This window comes from Tympanuchus pallidicinctus, unplaced genomic scaffold, assembly GCF_026119805.1.
Source record: "Tympanuchus pallidicinctus isolate F22 unplaced genomic scaffold, pur_lepc_1.0 scaffold16, whole genome shotgun sequence".
Lineage (NCBI taxonomy): Eukaryota > Metazoa > Chordata > Aves > Galliformes > Phasianidae > Tympanuchus > Tympanuchus pallidicinctus.
Window position 1 is genome coordinate 23708519 of NW_026294679.1, and position 20411 is coordinate 23728929.

At 52.5% G+C, this 20411-nt stretch overlaps 4 protein-coding genes across 4 annotated transcripts; all 4 read right to left on the minus strand.

The window, feature by feature from the left end:
- Positions 1-189: 189 nt before the first annotated feature.
- SAR1A (secretion associated Ras related GTPase 1A) lies at positions 190-4394 on the minus strand. The gene is made up of 7 exons (XM_052677201.1): positions 4290-4394; positions 4085-4159; positions 3553-3672; positions 3059-3124; positions 1946-2049; positions 1496-1627; positions 190-1069 (listed from the first exon to the last, which is right to left on the minus strand). The coding sequence occupies exons 2-7, from the start codon at positions 4140-4142 to the stop codon at positions 953-955; spliced, it is 597 nt and encodes a 198-aa protein (XP_052533161.1). The 5' UTR covers positions 4143-4159; positions 4290-4394; the 3' UTR covers positions 190-952.
- A 191-nt stretch (positions 4395-4585) lies between these two features.
- Positions 4586-12856, minus strand: PPA1 (inorganic pyrophosphatase 1). Its single transcript, XM_052677199.1, has 11 exons — positions 12719-12856; positions 12501-12565; positions 11036-11089; positions 10735-10854; positions 9525-9611; positions 9110-9236; positions 8191-8318; positions 7066-7151; positions 6785-6854; positions 5868-5907; positions 4586-4933 (listed from the first exon to the last, which is right to left on the minus strand). The coding sequence occupies exons 1-11, from the start codon at positions 12780-12782 to the stop codon at positions 4902-4904; spliced, it is 873 nt and encodes a 290-aa protein (XP_052533159.1). The 5' UTR covers positions 12783-12856; the 3' UTR covers positions 4586-4901.
- Positions 12857-13590: 734 nt separating this feature from the next.
- NPFFR1 (neuropeptide FF receptor 1) lies at positions 13591-17491 on the minus strand. Its single transcript, XM_052677461.1, has 4 exons — positions 16884-17491; positions 15737-16027; positions 14860-14959; positions 13591-14550 (listed from the first exon to the last, which is right to left on the minus strand). The coding sequence occupies exons 1-4, from the start codon at positions 16915-16917 to the stop codon at positions 13776-13778; spliced, it is 1200 nt and encodes a 399-aa protein (XP_052533421.1). The 5' UTR covers positions 16918-17491; the 3' UTR covers positions 13591-13775.
- An 87-nt stretch (positions 17492-17578) lies between these two features.
- Positions 17579-20240, minus strand: LRRC20 (leucine rich repeat containing 20). Its single transcript, XM_052677462.1, has 4 exons — positions 20059-20240; positions 19754-19903; positions 19211-19378; positions 17579-17846 (listed from the first exon to the last, which is right to left on the minus strand). The coding sequence occupies exons 1-4, from the start codon at positions 20138-20140 to the stop codon at positions 17695-17697; spliced, it is 552 nt and encodes a 183-aa protein (XP_052533422.1). The 5' UTR covers positions 20141-20240; the 3' UTR covers positions 17579-17694.
- Positions 20241-20411: the final 171 nt, after the last annotated feature.

Consider the following 20411-nt stretch of genomic DNA (forward strand, 5'->3'; position numbering starts at 1 on the left):
CTGTGTCTCCACCTGCAGGATCGAACGCAGAAGTTAAACTCTGCCCCCGTCGTACAACGTTCAACTCCTGGAAGCGCAGAAAGTGGTGACTGCTGACGAGCAGCAGGGGCAGGAGGTGCCCGCAGCCAGCTGCACTCGTGCACCTCCACGAAGCCAGTGGGTGAAACACCTGCTGGGCACTGCCACCCGGAGAGCAGAAAGACACGTCTTTATTGAACGCAACGTGAGCTAGACAGCAAGGAAACTTCGACAAAAAACCCACTGAGTAGAAAAGAAACCGCTGCGGCCTACACTAACAACCTTATGATATGCCAGCGTCCAACGCTTCCATGCTGCAGCCGCTGCCGGCGGCCCCGTGGTCGCACAGCGGCGCTCCGAAGGCAGGCAGTGCTGCAGCCCTGTGCCACACGTGCTGTCCCAGACTCTCGCTGTGTCGGCGTGGCACCGTGTGAGCATCGCATGGAGTGCTGGAGCCGGCTGCTGCTCATCGAGGACTTCCATATCATGATGCTGTGTTTGGTAATTTTGCAAAAAGTCTAAATATGTTTTTAAAAAACCCTACAGAGACTCTGGACTAAACAAGATGAACGTTAAAACTAAAGAGTTAGAAGGGACGCCGTTTACATTAACACTTTCTTTAAAAAATAGAATTGTTTTCTCGTTGTTCTTGAAGTCAGCTGGCCACAGTGGTGAGACGCGCTCCTTCCAGCGGCACGGAGCGGTGCCACGTCCTGATCCCGCCGGCCGCGTCGCTGCTGGAACCGCGGCACCCGAGGGACGGAGCCACGCGGCGTCCCCGCAGCATAGAAAGGAGTTGTGTCACCACTGTGCAAGGATGGGCGCTCACCAGGTCCCATGGTCGCGCCGCTCTGGGGTTGGGAAGCCTTCTGTGTCCCGACAGGACAGTCCTTAGGGAGCTGCGAGCAGGATCAGTCCGGGGTCGCGCTCTGCATCAGTCAATGTACTGCGACAGCCAGCGGAAGCCCTCGCCGTAGCCTTGCCTCTTCAGCACGCTGCACATGAACACCTCCATGGGGCGCGCGTTCAGGTCTTTCAGTGGCACGTTTCCCTGAAGGCCCAGAGACAAATCAGGAGCACGGCCAGCCCGAGGCGATTCCCAAAGCCAGCGGCTGAGCGAGCACCCGGAGTTCTTTGCTGCTGTCACCCAGCACTTCTGATCAACTCTAATTTTTAGAACTGACAATGGGGTGAGGCAGTAAGCTGAACAAAATTTGGGAGTAATAAAACCAGAAGAGCCTGACAATGTGTCAACCGTTGTCAAACTCCAGCGCAGCACCTTATTTCCAACTAGGGGTGCTGTGTTTGCACAACTCGGATGTTTCAAAACTCGCCCGAGGGCATCACTGTTATTAAAGGTTCAGCACAGTCAAACGTTTAGGACAAATCCACAGGAACAAACCACTTGGCTTCCAGAGGGCACCTCCCTCTGCAAGGAACATGTACTTGTAAGTGCCCACACCGCGTGCCTCCCTACCTTCCCCGTGGTCTGTCCGTAAAGCCCGAAGATCTCCCGCAGTTTCTCCTCACTGATGGCCTCGGGTCTGTCGATTTTGTTGCCCAAGATAAGGATTGGCACATTGGATATTGTTTCATCTGTCATTAGTGCCTGCGTGCAAGACATCTTTAAGTTACACAGAGGCAGAACAAACATCTGTCATCTGAGGACAGCTTTGTTTCGGTAAGCTCTGTGACCGACAAGGGTTATTCCTTGGTGCTACAGCTCCCGTGGGAGGGGTCTTCCCAGAAGGGCTTTGCAGGACGCATGAGCCATTTCCAAAATTCATTAAAGTGTGCTCAGGAGCCTACAGTCACCCCACAGCAAGGGCGTCGAGGCTGCCCTGAGTCCCACCCCACCAAAAAGGAACACTGTTTATAATTTAGCTAGTCAGAAGTGTCAGGGAAAGGAGAAAAAAGTGAAGTTTACATTAAGCTCAACTTTGGATTCCATAAGCCGGGAGTGATCTGCACAGTCCACCAGGAAGACGATCCCATTGATGGCAGGCAGGTAGTTCTTCCACACCCGGCGGGCTGGAAGGCAAGAGACCAACACCTCCCGTGAGAAAAGCTGGGCTGCTGTGCCCACAGCAGAGCCCCACTGCCCCCTCAGGATTTTGGGGCAGTTTGGGACAGCCAGCCAGCCGTCCTGCTCATGCTCTCCCCGCTTTCACAAGCAGTCAGATAATTGCTGGGTGACAGACGCTTGTCAGCAGGCAGCCAACTCTTGTGCACAGAGAGTCTGGCTATGCAATATTGACGAGCGCTGTTCCTGTTGCAGCAAAACCCCTGACCGTCAGCCTGCTTGTGTGTATTCAGAAAAACACACAGAAAAACTTTTCTTAGGACTTCGAGAAAGGAAATCTGAAGATAAAAATGCAGTGAATATTCAGAAGAATAAGCCTGTGACATACAAGCCTTCTACAACTAAAAATATTGCAGGCAGCAGAGCGTGAGCTGGCAGCTTTTTTTTTTTTTCCAAGCTGCCAAAATAAAGCACAAACATTTAGCCACTGAAACAACCAGTTTCTTAGAGCCAGGCCATTTCCACTAGTAGCTCAGTGTATGGTAACTGTTGAGTCATGGCCTGAACCACTGATTGATCACCTGGGAAAAGGACCCAGTCAGCCCTGGGAGCACAGGTGAAGGCAATTCAGCTGTGTGACGGAAGGGATGGAGCCTGGCTGCACCTCTCCTAGACCCCATTTAAAGGCTGACTGCCACCAGGGAAGGATCTCTTTCTGGTGATCTCTCCTCTGTGGAGTTTTCCTCTGTGACCCTAGATCTTCAGAGACAGGTGAGTAGTCTTTTTGCCTTCCCTTATAATATCTTTCTATGGTGTTAGTCCCTCTATCGTTATACCACTTGTATCACCTTTCCAGTGTGTTGATCTTTCTGACTCCACCACCACTTTCAAGCTACAAGCAGTTAGGTACTGCCAATTCCCTTCACTCTCCAGCACCTCATTCTGGGAGATGTTTCCAAGAGTGGCTGGGGAACACAATTGAAATCAGCAGACCATCCTCAGTGAGCTGGCACTTACCTTGCTCGTGGCCACCTAGATCAAAAGTGGTGAAGGTCATTCCAGCGATTGTCAGCTCCTCTGAGGCTGGAAAGCAAGAACACAGAAAAAACAAAGGAATTATTATAGCTAGTGGTTCTTGGGGATGTGCACCAGCATCACGTGGCCCTTGTGTCAGATACCTGTTCCCTGACGAACTCAGCCACTGAAACTCTTCAATGATTTCACAAATGGGAGAAAATAACTTCCCTGCCTCTTAGGGATGTGCTTATTAGTCTGTGTTTCTTATCCCTTATCACACATCCAGGAGTTGGGCTCAATGATTCCTAGATTCCCTTCCAATTTGGGATGTTCTGGGATTTTTTTTTTTTTTATCAGAAGCCCTCTCCCTCCCCAGGTGTGATGTGTGATATTCACTAACCCACACCACTTCTTGGCCACTATATTTGAAAGTAAAACACCGATTCACATTAGCCCCAGAGCAGAGCTGTCACCGGTGCACAGGGCAGACATACTGGGGTGCAGTGTGGGAACGTGCTGGCCCAGCCGGTCGTCCTTGAGCATGTGCAGCAGCGTGGTTTTGCCCGCATTATCCAGGCCCAGGAAGACGAGTTTTCCAGACTTCTTGTAGAGCCCTGGAGGCAAGCAGAGAGAAACACGTCCATGGGTCCCTCCCCAAAGCTGGCTGCCACCTGTGCATACACCATTCACAGTGCTCCGAGAAGAAATAAAAGCCACGAATCTTGGTAGAACAGTGCCTGCAACTCTGTGAGCTCGCTGTATGGTAACGTGATGATCTGTTGCCCCAGAGAGGGGTTCAACGTGAAGACGGGCCAAATGCATCAGCACGCTGCTGACACCGAGGCCGGGCATGGAGTAACACATCGCTTCCTTGAGGAGAGAGCCCATTTGCCCCGGGCCGGCCGGCTTCCTGCCAGCGGGGCCTAACCATCAACCCCTCCCCTCGCCCAGAACGAACGAACGACATCTGCAAGGAGCCGGGACGGCGGCCGGAGGGCCGCAGGGAACCGCGCCGCGGGGCCTCACCCAGGAACTGCAGCACGCTGCTGAAGCCGTTGTAGATCCACTCGAAGATGAAAGACATCGCTGACGATCGAGCGCCTGCGGGGCACAGCGGCAGCCGGGATCAGTGACGCGGCCAGGCCCGCCCCCCGCTGCTCCAAGCCCCCCTTCCCCCGCGATCCTCCCCCCGGTCCAGCCCTCCCTCGGCCTATTCCGGCCCTGCGCCCACCTCCGGCCGCGGCGACCCCGCTCCCGTTCCGCCGCCAGCTCCCCGCCGGAAGTGCGTCGCTCTGCGCCACGCCCGCTTCCGGTCCGCCGCGCTGGCTCCCACGTCGGCCCTGCGGCTCTACGTCACGGCGCGCCGCCACCGTGCCCCAACCGCGGCCCGCCCACCCAGCGGCCGAACCCCGCGTTCGAGTCCCGCGAGCGGCAGTGTGACGAGCGTAAGGAACCTCCACCAAACACCGCCGGAGCAGCGAGCTCCCCGCTCCCTCAGAGCAGGGAAAGAAGCACGGACGCACAGAGGACAATTCAGTAGTTTTATTTCTAACATCCAGCACGCGTACCGGGTGAGCCTCTGTACGTAAAGCTGTGCAGGTGCTGACAGTTACAAAACACCACGAGACCACACACAAGCAGCAGCTTTTGATTGACAAATTATGTCTTCTAGCCTCCACAAGACCCGATACACCAGCGTCACGGCTAGACAGGCAGTTCTAATTGGTGCAAGTCACAGGCAAGGTCTCCGCCTTGTCACCAGCACTATTCATCTGGGCTACTTCTGCACGTGGTGACTTCGCGGTGGGAAGGGCGCTGCTGCTGCACCAGGCATCCTCAGCCTTCAGTTCTTCTGGTAATAGAACCACCTGTCAACTGCATGGGGCACAACAAAGCAGGGTTAGTCCTGTATGGCCACTCCATGAACTGGGATGGTTCAGTCAGGAGAGCAGCAGGTTCAAGAGAGACCTCATTGCTCACTGCTACTCCTGAAAGGAGGTGGAGATGAGGTGATCTGAGAAGGCTTTTCCAGCCTTAATGATTCAAGTGTGAACTGGCTCAAAGCTGGCTTGCATGGTGCTGTAGACACCACTTTCAGCTCAGCGCTTTGCACCAGCTTCTGCCAATTGCATCACACACCCAACATGCAGTGATACCCTCAGGAAGCCAGCCATATTCAGCAGGCCATGAGGAGCAGTTGTGTGGCTCTGCCAAGTTGCTGGCAGCACAGCTTCCCTCACACCCATCCGACTCAGCAGGCCTAGGAGTTGTCCCACAGTTGTCATTTTCCTATGCAGCTGTGCACTGCACAACAGACAAGGTCCTGACATGCAGAAAACCTTACTACCAGCTTGCAGATGCCACTTGCTTAGTGATAGAGCCTTTGTCAGCAGCAACTGAAGTGCTGCACTCATGGCCATTTTCTCCCCCTCTTTGTGAAAATGAAGTGCTTCCTTTTCTCACTTCACCTGCACTGATGACACTGATGAAACCCTGCTTGGGAGGAAGTAGTGAAAACGCTGCTGCTACCACTGCACTTCAGTCCTCTGAAGTGCTCTTCTTCCAGTATTGAGGGACTGCTACAGATCAAACTTCTCCACACTGAAGTGGCATCCCAAGTCTCTTGCTCACATCCCAGCATCATGTACCACAACAAGGAAGTAAGGGCCCAGTAGAAGTGATGTGGAAACTGAACAGTATTACTGAGACATGTCTGACAAGGCCTGTAGCTGTCAGTCTTGATCCTCCTTTTCCTACAGTTTCCCTGAGGAAGTCCTCACCAGAATGCAATGTGAGTTTGGGAACTTACCTTCAGGTGGGATTGGGTTGGCAGCTTTACACGGTGGTGCCTGAAATGAGAAGTGGAAGAGCAGATAGCAGCTGTTAGTGCAGACTAATCTCACAAGAGATCGCTTTGGGCTGTGCAAATCACTCCTAAGCACAGTTCTAGTCATGAGCCACATAAATTTGTCTGTGGCAGTGTGTCTGTGGAGGCTGGTCAGCTATGAAGGAACACACAAGCTCACGTTCAGCTGAGCCTGGCCATTGCACAGCTTCCACCTCTCCATGCCAGCAGTGCTTTGCTTTAGGTAGATTTTTGCCCTGCTCATACTGCAGGGCCAGAAGACACAAGGCTTTCAAACCAATAGTTAAGCACATGACCTGACAGAAATCTAAGGAGATATTCTCATTTCCAGTAGTGTTTCCATGCACTGAAGCAATACTGCTGTTCTAATTTTGCTGCCCCTCCAACCACTTTCAGTTTGCTGATGTATTTCATAAGCCTAGGGAGATTCAATCGAGTCCTGACTTGGAATAAAGGTACTTAAACTTGGAACATCAAGCTTTTCATAGCAAAACATGCAGGGTCCCTGGCTATGAGTCTCAGAAAGCAGGCTCTCTCATCTCAAAGGGTGTGAAGATTGTGAAAGGTCAAATGCTTGAATGTACACTGAACAGCTGACAGCCAAGCTACAGGTCAGAAATGTAGCCCTTCACATGAAGCTTGGTTTGGATTCCTCTCCCAGGTGACCAAGGGTGAGGAGAAGGCTCTAGAAAAATATCTTACTTGCACCACGTTCATCTTATTTAACCAGAAACAGATGCTGCGTTCAGTCATCCAAAACTTTCTGAGCACACAGAGTGCTATTCACACAAAGACAAAGGTTTATGGCACCACGCAAATCACACCGACACTGGGGATAGCACACATCCATTTGTACTCACTGCGTCCACGGTAGCTTTTGCGCACTCTTGACTACAGCAGAAGGGGCTGCCCGAGACTGTCAGGTTTGTGCTGGAAGAGAAAAGTTGCTTGTGAGTACACAGAATTCAAGTCTATCCCACAAGAGCATTAGATGATGGAATACCAGGCATCATTATTGTAGCTGCCTAGTTGCCTGCAGAGATAGCAAACAGCTAACAGAAAGCGTGTCGGTAGATGGAAAAGGAAATTCCTTGTTGCTTCTGGGAAAGGAGGGAGCGTAGCAACACAAGCATTAACCTACCAGCTGATCTCTCCTCCGTCAGTTTTTTTAGCTATCAAAGCTTTCCAGTGTTCATGCGTGCTTTTGATAACGTTCACTGCAAAATCCTGAAGTTGAAGATGAGAACAAACATTGCATTAGGCATAAACGCTAAATCATTTTCTCTAATCTCTGAGTTTCCTGCAATAAATGACCTCCCTCCACTCCGGGTGGATCATTCAACAGCTGTGTCTATCGACAGGAAGAGACACACAGCTATTCTAGGCTTGTAACTGTTTGAAAAAGAGTCTGCGTCCAAGTATAGCACAGCTTTTTTTCCTTTAAAGCAGTATTATATACTCAAATGTTAACTGGCCAGCTGGAGATGAAAGCACACACAATTGTCCCAGCATGAAGGCCAACAGTAAATATCCTGGTTTGATGCAACACAAAGCCAAGTAAAACACTGCAGCAATGTTGCAAGGACCCTTGCTGTTACCTTCTGCCTTGATTACAGTTCTGCCCATGCCGAAGGGCAGTGAGATGTCCCAGTCCACCCAACCTGACACAAGGAGTTAAGAGACCTCTCATTGAGGAGCAGAAGTTATTTCACTACACCCAGAGAAGAAACAGAGACAAAGGAATCATGCTGCTGAGGCAGAGCCCTTTCTCTAAGGGAACCCGGGAACACCTGACAAGCTTTGCTCTTTAGGCCTGAAATGATGAAACATTTTAACTCTCAAGTTTGCCTCCCTCCTTTCCTGGCCTCCTTCCACTGCAGCCTATTGCAAGTCAAAGAGTGACATCATACACCCTTTGCTCCGGTTAGGAGCAAAGAAACCCCATGTTTTTTGCTCTTGTTCTGATATGGAGATTGTCAGCCCTGACATGATCTTGTGCAAACGTCATTTAGAAGACAGACCAGTAGTATACAACAGTAGCAGGGCAACAACTCTGTGCTTCTTTGCCTAGTATTTCTGCAAGCATCAGCTCAGAAACAAGCAAAATGGTGGGCTGGAAAAGCAGCAGGAAGAATGAAGGTGACTACCCTCTGGTGCTGTGGAAACCCACTCTGTCAGCAACTACTCACTCGCATCTTCACACAGCCAGAGCTCAGTTTTTAGGCAGCATACCTTTGTTCACAGTCACAAAGAATGCCGACCCTACCTTATCTTTAAATTCTCCATTAAAAGCAAACTGGTTTTCTGGCTTTCCATCAGGTACTTTGTATCTTCTAAACCAGTCCACCGTGGCTTCTAAGTATCCAGGCTTCATCCTTCTGACATCATTGATATCTGGCCAGAAAGAATGGTTGGTCAGCCAGATCTAACAGCAGAAGTTCCTCTGCTACTGTCCCAGTCTTTTGACCTCTTTCAGCTGCTCCTGACATAGCCCTAGCACTATCCCAGATGGTTTTCAATACAAACACAACCTGGATGCCTGTGCACAGAGAAGGAACTTAGCATTTCATTCTCAGAACAAAGTCACACTGACACATTTAAACAGCTTTGATAAAAGACCTGCTGGACTACACTTGCTTCCACTTACAGGACACCCTTTTCTTCAAGATACTGTGTGTATCAGAAATGCTGAGTCACAGCTGGAACCAGATTGAGCACCTGGTGGGAAGGCAGGGCCAAGCCAGGGGAGCTCAGGTGCATGCAATGCTCCTGAGTGACTGAGAGGGGTGGATCCTGGCTCCACCCCTTCCCAGACCTCATTTAAGAGTTAGCAGTGAAGGTAAGGGCAGCTCTCTGAAGATCCCTGTGTACCTGAGGCATTCTAAGGGTAAGTAGTTTTTCTTCCTCTATTTCTGCAGTCACAGCTGTTATATTTGGGCTTGTTCTTATTTACTACAACCTAGCATTGTGCCACTCTGCTATCATTGCTATACTTTCTATCATATTATAGCATTACCCCCGGCTATGCAAAGGTCTTAATTTGTGTAAATAGTATAGTGTTTTGCTAGAGCTTAACATCCTATTCTGCTACTATGGTCTGTATTGCATCTGTCCAGATGCTAACCCAAAAGTCTCCTGCAGACATTCAAGGTAGGAAAGGAAGTATTAGACATGTTCCTCCCTACCGTTATAATTTTCTGCTTCAGGATCTTCAATGTTGATAGCAATTATCTTCCAGTCTGTCTCTCCCTCATCAATCAGTGCCAGTGTGCCTAGCACCTTCACTTTAATCACTTCTCCTCGTGAGCAGACCTACAATGACAAAAGAGTTCTCTGTACACATTCAAGGAATGCACAAAGGAGTTGGTACAAGTTGTCAGAGCGCAGCAAGCAGTCCCACACCACGAAGGCAGCTGTCTCTTATCAGCAGCTCATGAGCCTAAGCTCATGGGGCTTGCACTGTAAGATCTCATCAACAATCTCTGGAGACAGGGGGAAGAAACATCATGTTCTTAAGATACAGGTGGCAAGAAATGAATAATGACTCTGAGCAATTGATTTCAGGGACATTAATTACAGTTACCCTCTGGAATGTATTACCTTGCTTCCAATTTCGCATACATCAATCGGATCGTTGTCTCCACAGCAGCCAGTGTTTTCATCCGTATGGCCTGGGTCTTCCCAAGTCTACAGGAAATAATTTAAAAAAAAAAAAAAAAAAAAACCAAAAAACACTACAGCAAAAAAACCACAAACAAATCTCTCCATATGCTGAATAGGGACTCAAGAAGAAGCAAAAGGCAGGTTTATTTCATGCATGCAATTGCCTTGAAGATACAGATGATGGTCCACCCCACAATTGCTTTTACATCTAGCAATTGCATTACTGTTTTATGGTTGCCTGTAAATGCAGTTTCAAGCCAAGTTCTTATCCTGCCAAGGGTAAACTGGTCTTTCCCACTGACAAACCCTTTAACAACGTTTCAGACTTCCTCTCAAATTAAAAAGCCACATAAAGGTGAAGTTCACATCTATAAAGAATGCCCACTGATTTGGCTTCTTGCCTGTTCCTATCCTTACTCATTTCTTAACAGAAGTTTCCTGAACCCCAGATAACAGAGGTGGAAGACAGACGTGTGTATTGCTTCCTTTTAGTTAAGCAGTTGAAGGCAGCAGAGCAGAAGTAGGAATGTGAGTCCCACACCCTATGCTACTTGGTGTCTTTCTGCATCTCAGCAGGAGCAGCGAGTGTTTGAAGTCACACCAGGCTCCAGGAGATACTGGAGCTGAGCCTCTGAAAACAGCTGCTTAAAGCATGTTTCTGATCAGGAGCAAAAGGACAATTCACTGGTTGCTAACTCGCAGCACACAGGGTCTTTGAGATAATCCAGCCTGGGGGCTGCACACCAAGGCTCTATACTGCAGCTTTAGGTCCTGCTGCTCCACCACACAGGAATGAAGCACACAGAACTGCCAGATACCCACTGTGAGCCTTCAGCTCTCTTGTGCAGCAACCACATCCTGAGCCCAAAGATGAACACCGACTTCTGTGGCTGAACCCAAGGTGAGGAGCGAAGCAGCAGCTACTTGTTATCACAACAGCTTCTTCACAGTGCCTACATGCCTGCCTCTAGAGATTTCTACCCACAAACATCACTGCTCTCTTGACAGGTTCTCCTCATTAGCAGGATTATATGTACAGTTGCAGATACAGCATTCCACTTCAGACTCTACTCTCTCATGAAATGGTGTCAGAGACACACATAGGCACACAACCTCCCCCACCTGAAGAGTGAGACACATCCAGTACCTGTGGGATAGCACCATAATTCCAGATATAGCCCTTGTGGGGAAACACATTAGCTACGTAGCGCAGTTTTCCCTTCTTCACATCTTGCTTAATTGGGTTTAAGGGATCCTTTGTTGCAATCTGAAAGAGAAGTTTCATAATTTTCTGTATCTGGCTCTCTAGGAAATCAGTGGCTTTTTCTATGAAGCGAGTTCTAACCTACAGGCTGCAGAGCCTGGAGCCCGCAGGGAGAGCAGGCAAAGCCTGGGGTTAGCAGCCTACTCAGCTCAAGCATTTCAGCCTGGAACTGCAAAACAGTTACCTCCATTTTAGCATTTGTCCACCGAGGTACTTCCACGACCATGTTGAACACATTCTGAAGAAGGCAAAACATCCATGAACAGGTGAAATCTCAATACCACACTTCAAAGTAGAGCACAATGTAAGTAAGTGTGAAAAACAAAACTTTGTTGTTTTTTTTTTTTTTTCCTAGTGTCAATCCTGATAATCCTGATAGATGTCCTGCAGTCCAGTCCATTGCATCATTACTCAAATGTTAATCTCATGCAGATAACCTAGATTGCAGGTGTTCTGAGGTGGCAGCAGGTGAAAGGTCTGTGTTACCTTTCTGCAAAACAGGAAACTTAAGTGGATCAGTGACAGCTGCATGGGTGCAATGCTCAGCCTTACATCATTTCCCAGGTGTTTGAGCTCCCTCCTCTTACAGAAGGGGACATTCTGTGTCAAGACGTACAGGGATAGGGCTGTTGGGGGAAACACAGCCATGCTGTGCAGCATCTCACTTATGGGTGAGTCCTGTCTCTAGCTGTGCTGAGGGGACGCGGTCCCTTCTTCCTCGGGAGAAAAAAAAAACCACAAAACAGCTGTTTCATACTTGAACCTTAACATTTGCTATCAAAAGAGATTATGGCTTTTAACTGTCAAACCTTACTCCCTTAGCATCCCCAAGGCTTCTAATTCCCAGGTTAAGCAGCATTAGCATTACAAAGGTAATACTAGACAGGGAATATAGCACCAAAATTAGATTGCTATTGTGTAACAAGCACTGTTATGTCATTGACTTTGCTCGCACCCCTTCCTAACAAGTTCATTGCATATGCAGGGGGTCACTTCCCACGTGTAATTAAAATGAAAGTGGATAGCTATTAGTTTTGTTTATACATAGCTGCAGAGAATGAAGAATTGGCTGTGCAGGTAGAGGATGCTTGGGGCTCTGCACACCTCTACCCCAGCTCTGCTGCCTCAAGCTACGGACCTGGCTTGGGTGAGACACCCAGCAGGCAGCTCAAGGTCAGTCCCTCAGACAGGACACACGGATGAGGTCAGCACCTCCCAGCCCACGGCTGGAAAAGCTCCCTCCAGTAATCCTCTCTAGCTTACAGTCTGCAGAGAAAGATCAAGGTGCTCAGACACAGTGAGACGGGCTGGTGCTGCTAACAAACCCGCCAAGTGAGAAACGTCCCTGTGCAGCCTTCCAGCCTGTGGGCAGCACCGCACCCCTGTAACCACGTTGCTCTGCTCCAGTAGCACCTGCAGAGCACAGCACCACCCAAATGTTCCTGCTCTGAGGACCTTTGGAGCACGGTATTTGCTTATGAAGACCAGCGTATCGCTGTCCTTGATGGTAGTCCGCCTCTTCTTCTCCGAGCAGCCAAAAGCAACGTCGGGACGGCTCCAACTGCTTTCTGGAGGGTGCCCTCAGCTCTGCAGCCCCTCTGCCTTCCCCATGACCACCCCCTACCTCCAAACCCCGGCGGTCCCCTCACCTTGCCGGCGTCCGCGTACAGCGGGATGTCGTGGAAGGGGGAGATGTACCGCCCGGCCGCGTCCTCTGCAAGGCAAAGCGCGGCGCTCAGCGGGGCAGCCCCTAGGGCCTGGGGTCCGCCCAAGGTGAGCGCACCATTGAGGGCGAGGGGAAACGACGGTTAGAAGAGGATGAGAGAAGGGACGTGGGGAGCCGGGGTCTGGTGCCAGTCACACTCACTGAAAAACAGGCGGTACTCCAGGCTGTGCGGCGCGGCACGCTCCTCCACGCTGTACCCCGCCATTGCAACACGCTCCCCGCCGCCTGCTCGGCTCACTGCGCAGGCGCCGCAGCTCGCGCTCCCCTACGGCCGTAGCCACGCCCCCGTGTTCAGCCACGCCCCCCAGGCCCGTAGCCTCGCCCATCTCTGTCTGGACACGCCCATCGGCGCCAACCCCGCCCCCATTCGGCCCGTTACCCCGCCCCCTTCTCGTATAGCCCCGCCCCCTAGTGGCCAGAGCCCCTCCCGCGAGCCCACCGCGCAGGCGCAAAGAGCCGTCCTGCTGCCCTGCCACTGTGCGGTAGCATGACGTGGCACAGGGTGACGTGTGCATGCAGAGTGGCGTGGGCTGGCAAGGCGTGGGTGGTATAGCGCAGCCTGCGGGCTGTGGATAGGATAGCGTAGTTTGCTGTGGCATGGTACTGCCTGGCCACAAGGCAGTGCCGTGATTCAGCGTGGCACAGCACTGCGTGGCCATGACAGCATGAGGTGGCATGGTCTACCAGTGCCACAACCACACGCTAGTGTCCAGCATGGCCACAATAACGTAGTAAGGTCTGGCACATTGTGGCCACAACTGCATGATCCACCAAGGCCGCAAGAGATTGCACAGTCCAGTAGGGCCATAGCAGCATGGCGTGGTATGACCTAGTTTCGTATGGCAGCACAGGGCCACAACAACACGATGTAGTTCCTCTGGGCATGGCCCAGGATAGTATGGAACAGCCCACGCATGGATCTTCTCTCCCACTGCCGCGCACTCCACAATGGTTGGCATGGGCTGGGTAAACGGGGGACTTAAAGACATGACATCAGCAGGTCGTGCCTTTATTTCAATAACTTTGTAAATCCCTACTCCCTTCCACTCCCCAACAAGCCCTTGGGTTGGACACTCACTAATCATCACATCAAGACCCCAAACCCACAACAATACGGGGTTTCCTCCCTAGTATATTGCCATGCACGAGGTCCCCATCTAGACCCACATCTATCAGACAAACTGGTGGCCACAGCTGCTCAGCCATTCCATGCAGGGATGCCAGCCCGTCGGGATGCCAGCGGCCTCGATTCCGAGTGGGGGGGAGAGTCGCTGGCCTGGGGCTGGGTGAAGACACGGTTGCGGGCACCATAGGGCCCACGGTGCCGCCGGCGTGGTGGCAAGCAGAAAGGGGCCCTAAAGGCCTCCTGGAAGCCTCGTCGGAAGTTCTCATTGAAGTATCCATAGATGATAGGGTTGGCGCTGCTGTTGAAGAAGGCCAGCCAGTGAGCAAAGGGAAAGATATAGCCGGTGACCAGGTGCAGCTGGCGCTCGCTGAGGTTACCATAGTCTGTCAGCAGCATCAGTGTCCAGAGGGGCAACCAGGAGAGAGTGAAGAAGAGGGCCATGATGATGAGCATGTTGATGACCTTGGCCTTCCTACGGGACACCTTCCTCCCCTCGGGCTCCTCAGGCCGGGTGCTGCGGGCAGGTGCTGCTGACTTGAAGAGCTTGAAGGCGATGCGAGCATACATGACAACAATGAGGGCAAGGGGTGCCACGTAGATGTGGGAGAAAAGGATGGTGGTGTAGATCTTCCTCATCTCTGTCTCGGGCCAGGCCTCCCAGCAGGAGTACAGTGGGTAGGAGTTGTTGTAGGTGTCCACCATGAAGTGGTGCTCTTCCCTGGTGACAGTTAGGGTGATGGCAGAGGGGCACATGATGAGCAGGGCCAGCACCCAGATGATGGCAATGGTCACCAGGGCTTTCCTCAGCGTCAGCTTCTGCCGGAAGGGGTGGACGATGCAGCGAAACCTGTGGGATTGGTGGGACCTCCTTATCACACCTCAAGGAGGCAGCCAGGTGCATTAGCATAGCTTTGACCTGGAGGCTCTTTGAGTTTCCAGTTCACCATCACCACATGTCTGTGAGCAAACTGGGAGGTGAAGAGAGTGGGGATGTGGTGCTGCATGGTGTCTAAGCTTGGGAAGAGGGCCATGCCCACGATGGTATACCCCAAAGGAAGGAAGGTAGCCCCATGGTGGGACTGGAGTCTTACGTGCATTGGGAGTTGCCCAAACAGCATGCAGGATGAGGTGTCAGGATCCCCCCATCCCAACGTACCTCTCCACCGCGATGGCCACCAGCGTGAAAACAGAAGCAGAGACAGACATGCCCTGTACCAGGCCACTCATTTTGCACATGGCATTATCAAAGGGCCACCCTGCAAACACAGAGGGAGTGTTGGGAATAGTGGGCTGGTCCCTGTCCCCGTGTTCCCCCCACATCACTCCTGAGGTTGAACACGTTTGGCTCATCAACATCCATCAGCAACTCCCTCTAGGTGTCCCCATCCACCATGTGATGGTAAATCCTGGTCCTAAGAGGGGGAGCTGTATTTTTTTCTTCTTATTCATACAGACATGGACTTCAGCAGTACCAAAAAAAAAAAAAAAAAAAAAGATGTGTATTACACTTTCCAGAAGCTTGTATAGCAAGGTTTCTGTTGGACTCCAGCTGTTATCAGAGAGACTGACCTTTGGGTCCTTGATCTGCTGGGCTTTAATTAGTTTTCCCTACTAAGGTGTGGCACAGCATTGGGACACAGATGATATCATGGAGCCAAAATGCCACCCAACCCCTTTTTACCTTTGAAACGCGGTGGAGTGGGAAAAGACCCTGTGGCCCCTTGGAAGCAGGAGGATGTGACGCCCTGCCTTGCCTGGGCATGGGGCCACAATTAATAAATTGCATGTGGCAATAAATACATAAATACTCTGCCCTGGCTATGGCTTGTTCCACTCAATATAATGGAAAGCAGCCTTATGACTTTGAACCTCCATCAGATATATCTGAATGCCCACCTGCCACCCTCCTTGAACTCAGCACAAAAAATGGGAGAGAGTTTTGGAAGTGGCCTCCTAGGGAGAGCAAGAAGAAGGTGGATGGTGTCTCTCAACACTTCCCTTCCCCATCAAGTCTCGCCCCGTGCCCTGCTCACCTGTGATGAGGTTGTCCACCAGGGTTGTAGGCATGCAGAAGATGCCCACCAGCAGGTCACTGATGGCAAGGTTGAGAATGAACATGTTGGTGACCGTCCGCATCTGACGGTTCTTCACCACTATGAAGCACACCAGGATGTTGCCAATCATGCACATGAGGAAGATGAAGGTGTAGGCTAGGATAAACATCACAGCCACAGGTGAGGAGTGCTGGTAGTATGCCAAGAAGGTGTAATTTTCCTTCAGGAGGTAGCTCTCACTGGCGTTAGCCCAGCTGCCATTGGAGGGGTCTAAGGAAGGGAAAGCAGAAAAATGAAGATGGAAGGGAGTGAAGCAATGGTTCCCTTCTTTTCCTAATGCCCTCAGAGGTGGGAAGTCCCAGCCATGTCTCTCCTTCCAGCACATGCGGCTGGGTTAGCTCAGCAGGTGGGATGGCTCGGTGGTGTGGATGTTCCTCAAAGCTCAGAATTAATTTTTGATGAAAGGTTAAAGAAGGCCGGCAGGAATCTTGTTCTCAGGGGTTTTCCTAGGGATCATGCAAGGAAAGCAGGGCATGGTGAGAAGTCCACCTCCCACTGCACTACAGTGCTCAGACCATGCAGGAGATGCAGGAGTATCCAGGTAGGAGGACCCCCTGTACTCTTCCACATGCAGCCTTAATTATACATAATTATTATAATTACCTGCAGCCAGGAGAGCTCCTGCTGGATGGGGGAACGTCATTTTGCCACTGCAGACCTACTGGGGGAACAGATCCATGCACCGGTCCCTGGCAGGGATGTGGGAGGCTGCTGAGCAGGGGGAGAGTCACCCTGCATGCTCATTGGCTGCAGTTTTCAGGCAGGAAAAGGGAAATGTTGGACTGGGCAGCAGCAGAGCCCTCAGCAGCATTTCCTAATACCTATATTAAGCCCAAAACTTTGCCTGACTTTATCACCCTGGACTGCAATCCCTTGCAACGTTACCGGGTGAGAAATAAGAGGATGCTCCGAGAGGGAAGTGGAAGGAGAGCTGAGAATAAAAGGCTCTGCGCTGGATGGGAATGCGTCCTCCTCACACTCCTCGGCGGTGGGGACATCCCCGGGTCGATGGGGAAGGAAAAACCGCAATGAAAGGAGGAAAAGGGATCCCTGCTTTGCGACTCACCCCTGCTTGGCTCCGGGTGCTGCAGCGCCTGCATCGGGAGGTGGGGAAGGAGGTTTCCTCCAGCCGGGGGTCCCCGCCGCTGAGCATTGCTCCTGTGCCGCCGTCACCACTGCTTGCGGATGCGGCAGCGGCTCGAAGGAAAGGGGGGAGGGGGGGAAAGCATCCTCCCATCTCCATGGATACTGGGGTACCCACAGGCGGCTCAGTCGGCTGGAGGCTGGAGCTGGAGCAGTTCTGCTCGCCCCCAGCGCTGCAGATGTGGCTGCTCAGATCCCCTTGCCTCCCCCCCACTATGTCACACCTGGGTCTGTAGGGCAAGGCAAGTCCAGAAGTCATGCTGCCCTGTGTGGTCATGGGCATTCCACGGCTCCTTGGGGGAATCCCCCAGCATGCTTCCTCCTGGCAGAGGATGCAGGGAAAGCTTTCCCTCCTACATTCCAGTGCCTGGGAGCTAAAGGTCCTCCTAATGCCCCGCAGCACCATGCTGTGATCCCCCTGCATCCTGTTCAGAGCCCCCTCAGCATCCTCTCCGTGACATCCTCGCAGTCCCTTGGCACCCTCCTTGCAGCTATGAGGAGACCCTGGGACACCACCCTGAACGCATGTACACACGTGTGCTGATCACAGGGACTCTGTGGGGACTTGGGCTCCTTCCAGCCCATTGCTGGCAACCAATAATCCATCAATGCAGCAAACACAATGCACATAACACATTTAATCAAGCATTGGGCACATCGTGCCAGCAGCTGGAAGCCACGGGGAGCTCATGGGCCAGGGGGCACTCCTCCAGGCACCAGGCAGCAGGGTCATGTCAGGCAGTGGGGGCATTGCCCTCAGGTGACAGCAGCAGCTCAAAGGGGACCAGGGGCTGGACGAGAAGGCGTACAGCAGGGCACACAGGGTTGGCACGCAGGTTGAGGCTCCGCAGTGAGGACATGGTGGCCAGTGCCTCTGTTGGCACCTCTGCAAGGGGGAACAAAAGGAACAGGATTTGTGAAGGGGTGTTTTTATTAAAAAACAACAACAACAACAAAACAAAAATAGAACAGGTTAAATGAAGCTGCAAAGCCTGGTGCTGCTCATGGCAATATGCATGGGCAGCAAGGAGCAGCAGTAGTGCCCATGCTTACAGCTGCCTGCACCCTGCTGCCAGCTGCTCCCCCTCCTTGTCCTGCTTTACCAAGCAGAACGGGTGGAAAGGAGAAAACAGGCATTAAAACACAGCAAGAAAGAAAGCAAGAAGCCTCTTTGATAATTAAAGCCAGTGGTAATTTTTCTTTGATCAGAATATAATGATAACAGTGAAAAAATCCAGCTCACTGGGATGAAAGGCTGCTGGGGAATCAGCAGGCATCGGAGGAAACCAATGATGGTCCAACCGGGGAGTGTGCAGCTGCCTGGTGGCATCACCCCTAGCATGAAAAATAATGCTGTGGTATCACTGCAAGGAGCAGGGAAAGGGTTAAGAGCCCTGACGTTAATATATGCATCACTACTCTGCAGGTTAAGAGCTCCTTGAGATGAAAGGGTGGCTGGCAGCACTGACGGCCTCTTTCCGGAGCCTAGGGCTGCAGGCAGGCACTAATCGATGTGCTCATCCTCCTGTTTCCCTAGAGAACATCACCCGCTGCCTTGAGCTGTGGCTCAGCGCCTCCCAGAAGACTGAGATCCCCTCCAGCAGATATCTTGAACCTGATTTGGCCCTGAGAGCAGTTTTGTCTCCAGTGCAGCAGAAGGGAACGGGCAGAACCAGGAACTATGTGTGGTTGGGATGGCAGCACCAAAAACTGGTATACAAAGCCACCACCAATCAACCTCCATCACCTTCTGTAGGCTACCATGCTTTTATCCGGAGCAAGATACTCAGTTTGTTATGGAGCTGAGTGGTGCAACCTGGGTCCTGAGTCATAAAACGTGGACAAACCTTCATCTCCACACCACTAAGACATGATATGCTGCTAGATAACAGCATGAGGATGAACTTTCAGGTGCTTCAGCATCATCTCCAAAGACAGAGATGATGGTGGTCTTCTACCAGTCATAGCAGCGAGCAGAGGGCTCAAAGCCTGCATGGCCATCAAGGAGAATGAAGATGTGTGCTGGCTAAGCTCATGCTAATGGGTTCTCCTTAACTCTACTGTTGAGCACAGTGAAGAAGAGGTAAATGTAAAAAAAAAAGCTCATAAATCACACAAAAAGCTCAGCCTTTGGAGGCTCTACAGTAACCCAGTGGATCATACATCCATTAGCCTTTAAATGGAGGAGCCCCGAGGGGTGGTGAGATGGTCACATCCACCACTTTTCCTCGCCAGCCCCCTCCTTCTCACCTGTGATCTCATTCCCTTCCAGGTTGATGCTCTCCAGTGCAGGGGCAGCCGCCAGGGGCTCAGGGAAGTGCCGGAACTTGTTGTGGGCGAGGTTGATGGTGCGCAGGTGCAGCAGGGAGCCCAGCTCCTGGGGCAGGCGGTGCAGGAGGTTGCCCTCCAGGTTGAGTTCTGGAAGGGGAACAAAGCTGATCCTCCATTCTCTGCAGCAAAGCTCCCGGCGGGGGACTCCTCCAGCAGCCAGGGCTGCTGTGCGGAGCTGTACGTAACACAGATCTGCTCTAGGCTGGTGTGCTGACAGCCTGTCTCCTCACTACACAAAAGACCCCGAGGTGCTGGGGAGTGTCATAGAATCATAGCATGGCTTGGCTTGGATCTTAAAGATCACTGCACTCCAACTCCCATGTCGCGGGCCGGCTGCCCTCCAACAACTGCGTTCCAGAGCCGTGGGATGTGGCACTGAGGGATGTGGGCGGTGGGCTGGGTGAGCTGAGAAGGCTTTCCCAACCTCAGCGGTCCTGTGACGGCAGTCTGGCCCGCGCTTACCTCGCAGCTGGCTGAAGGTGATGGCGAAGCGTGCGCCGAGAGCCTTCAGCTCGTTGTTAGCCAGCGAGATGCGGTGGATGCCCTGCGTGACGCTGCGCACCGCCTTGTAGATGCCGGCGGGGAAAGCCACCAGCTTACAGTCGGCCAGGTCTGCGGGGACAGGCGGGTGAGCGGCAGGGGCAGCTGCACAGCGCCCAGCCCCAGGCTGCCAAACACGCGGCCCTCCTGCACGGCGGGGCCCCGCCGCACCCCGGCGTGGTGCGGGGACGGAGCGGCGCGGCACCCCGCCGGGGCTGCGGCCTTACCGAGCGTGTCGCCTTGGCTCTCCACTGTCTCGTTCACCCTCCTGGCCACGCGGGCCACCGCCTCGCCCATCCTTCTCTGCATGGGGGCGGCCGGGGGGGGACACCGCGGGCGAGACGGAGGCGGCGTTCCCCGCTGCTAAAAATAAAGCGCTGGGACATGTGCTCTGCTGGGGCGGGCGGGGGGGTGCGATCCGCGGGATCCGCGGGGCTCCGCGGGAGCGGGGCTTCGCGTGCGGCGGCGGGGAGGGCGAGGGCTCTGCGGCGGCCTCCCGTCCGAGATAAAACCGTGCGGACCGAGCCACGTGGCTCCGCTCCCCGCGCCGGGAGCCGAACCCGGGTTCCCCGGGCGAGAA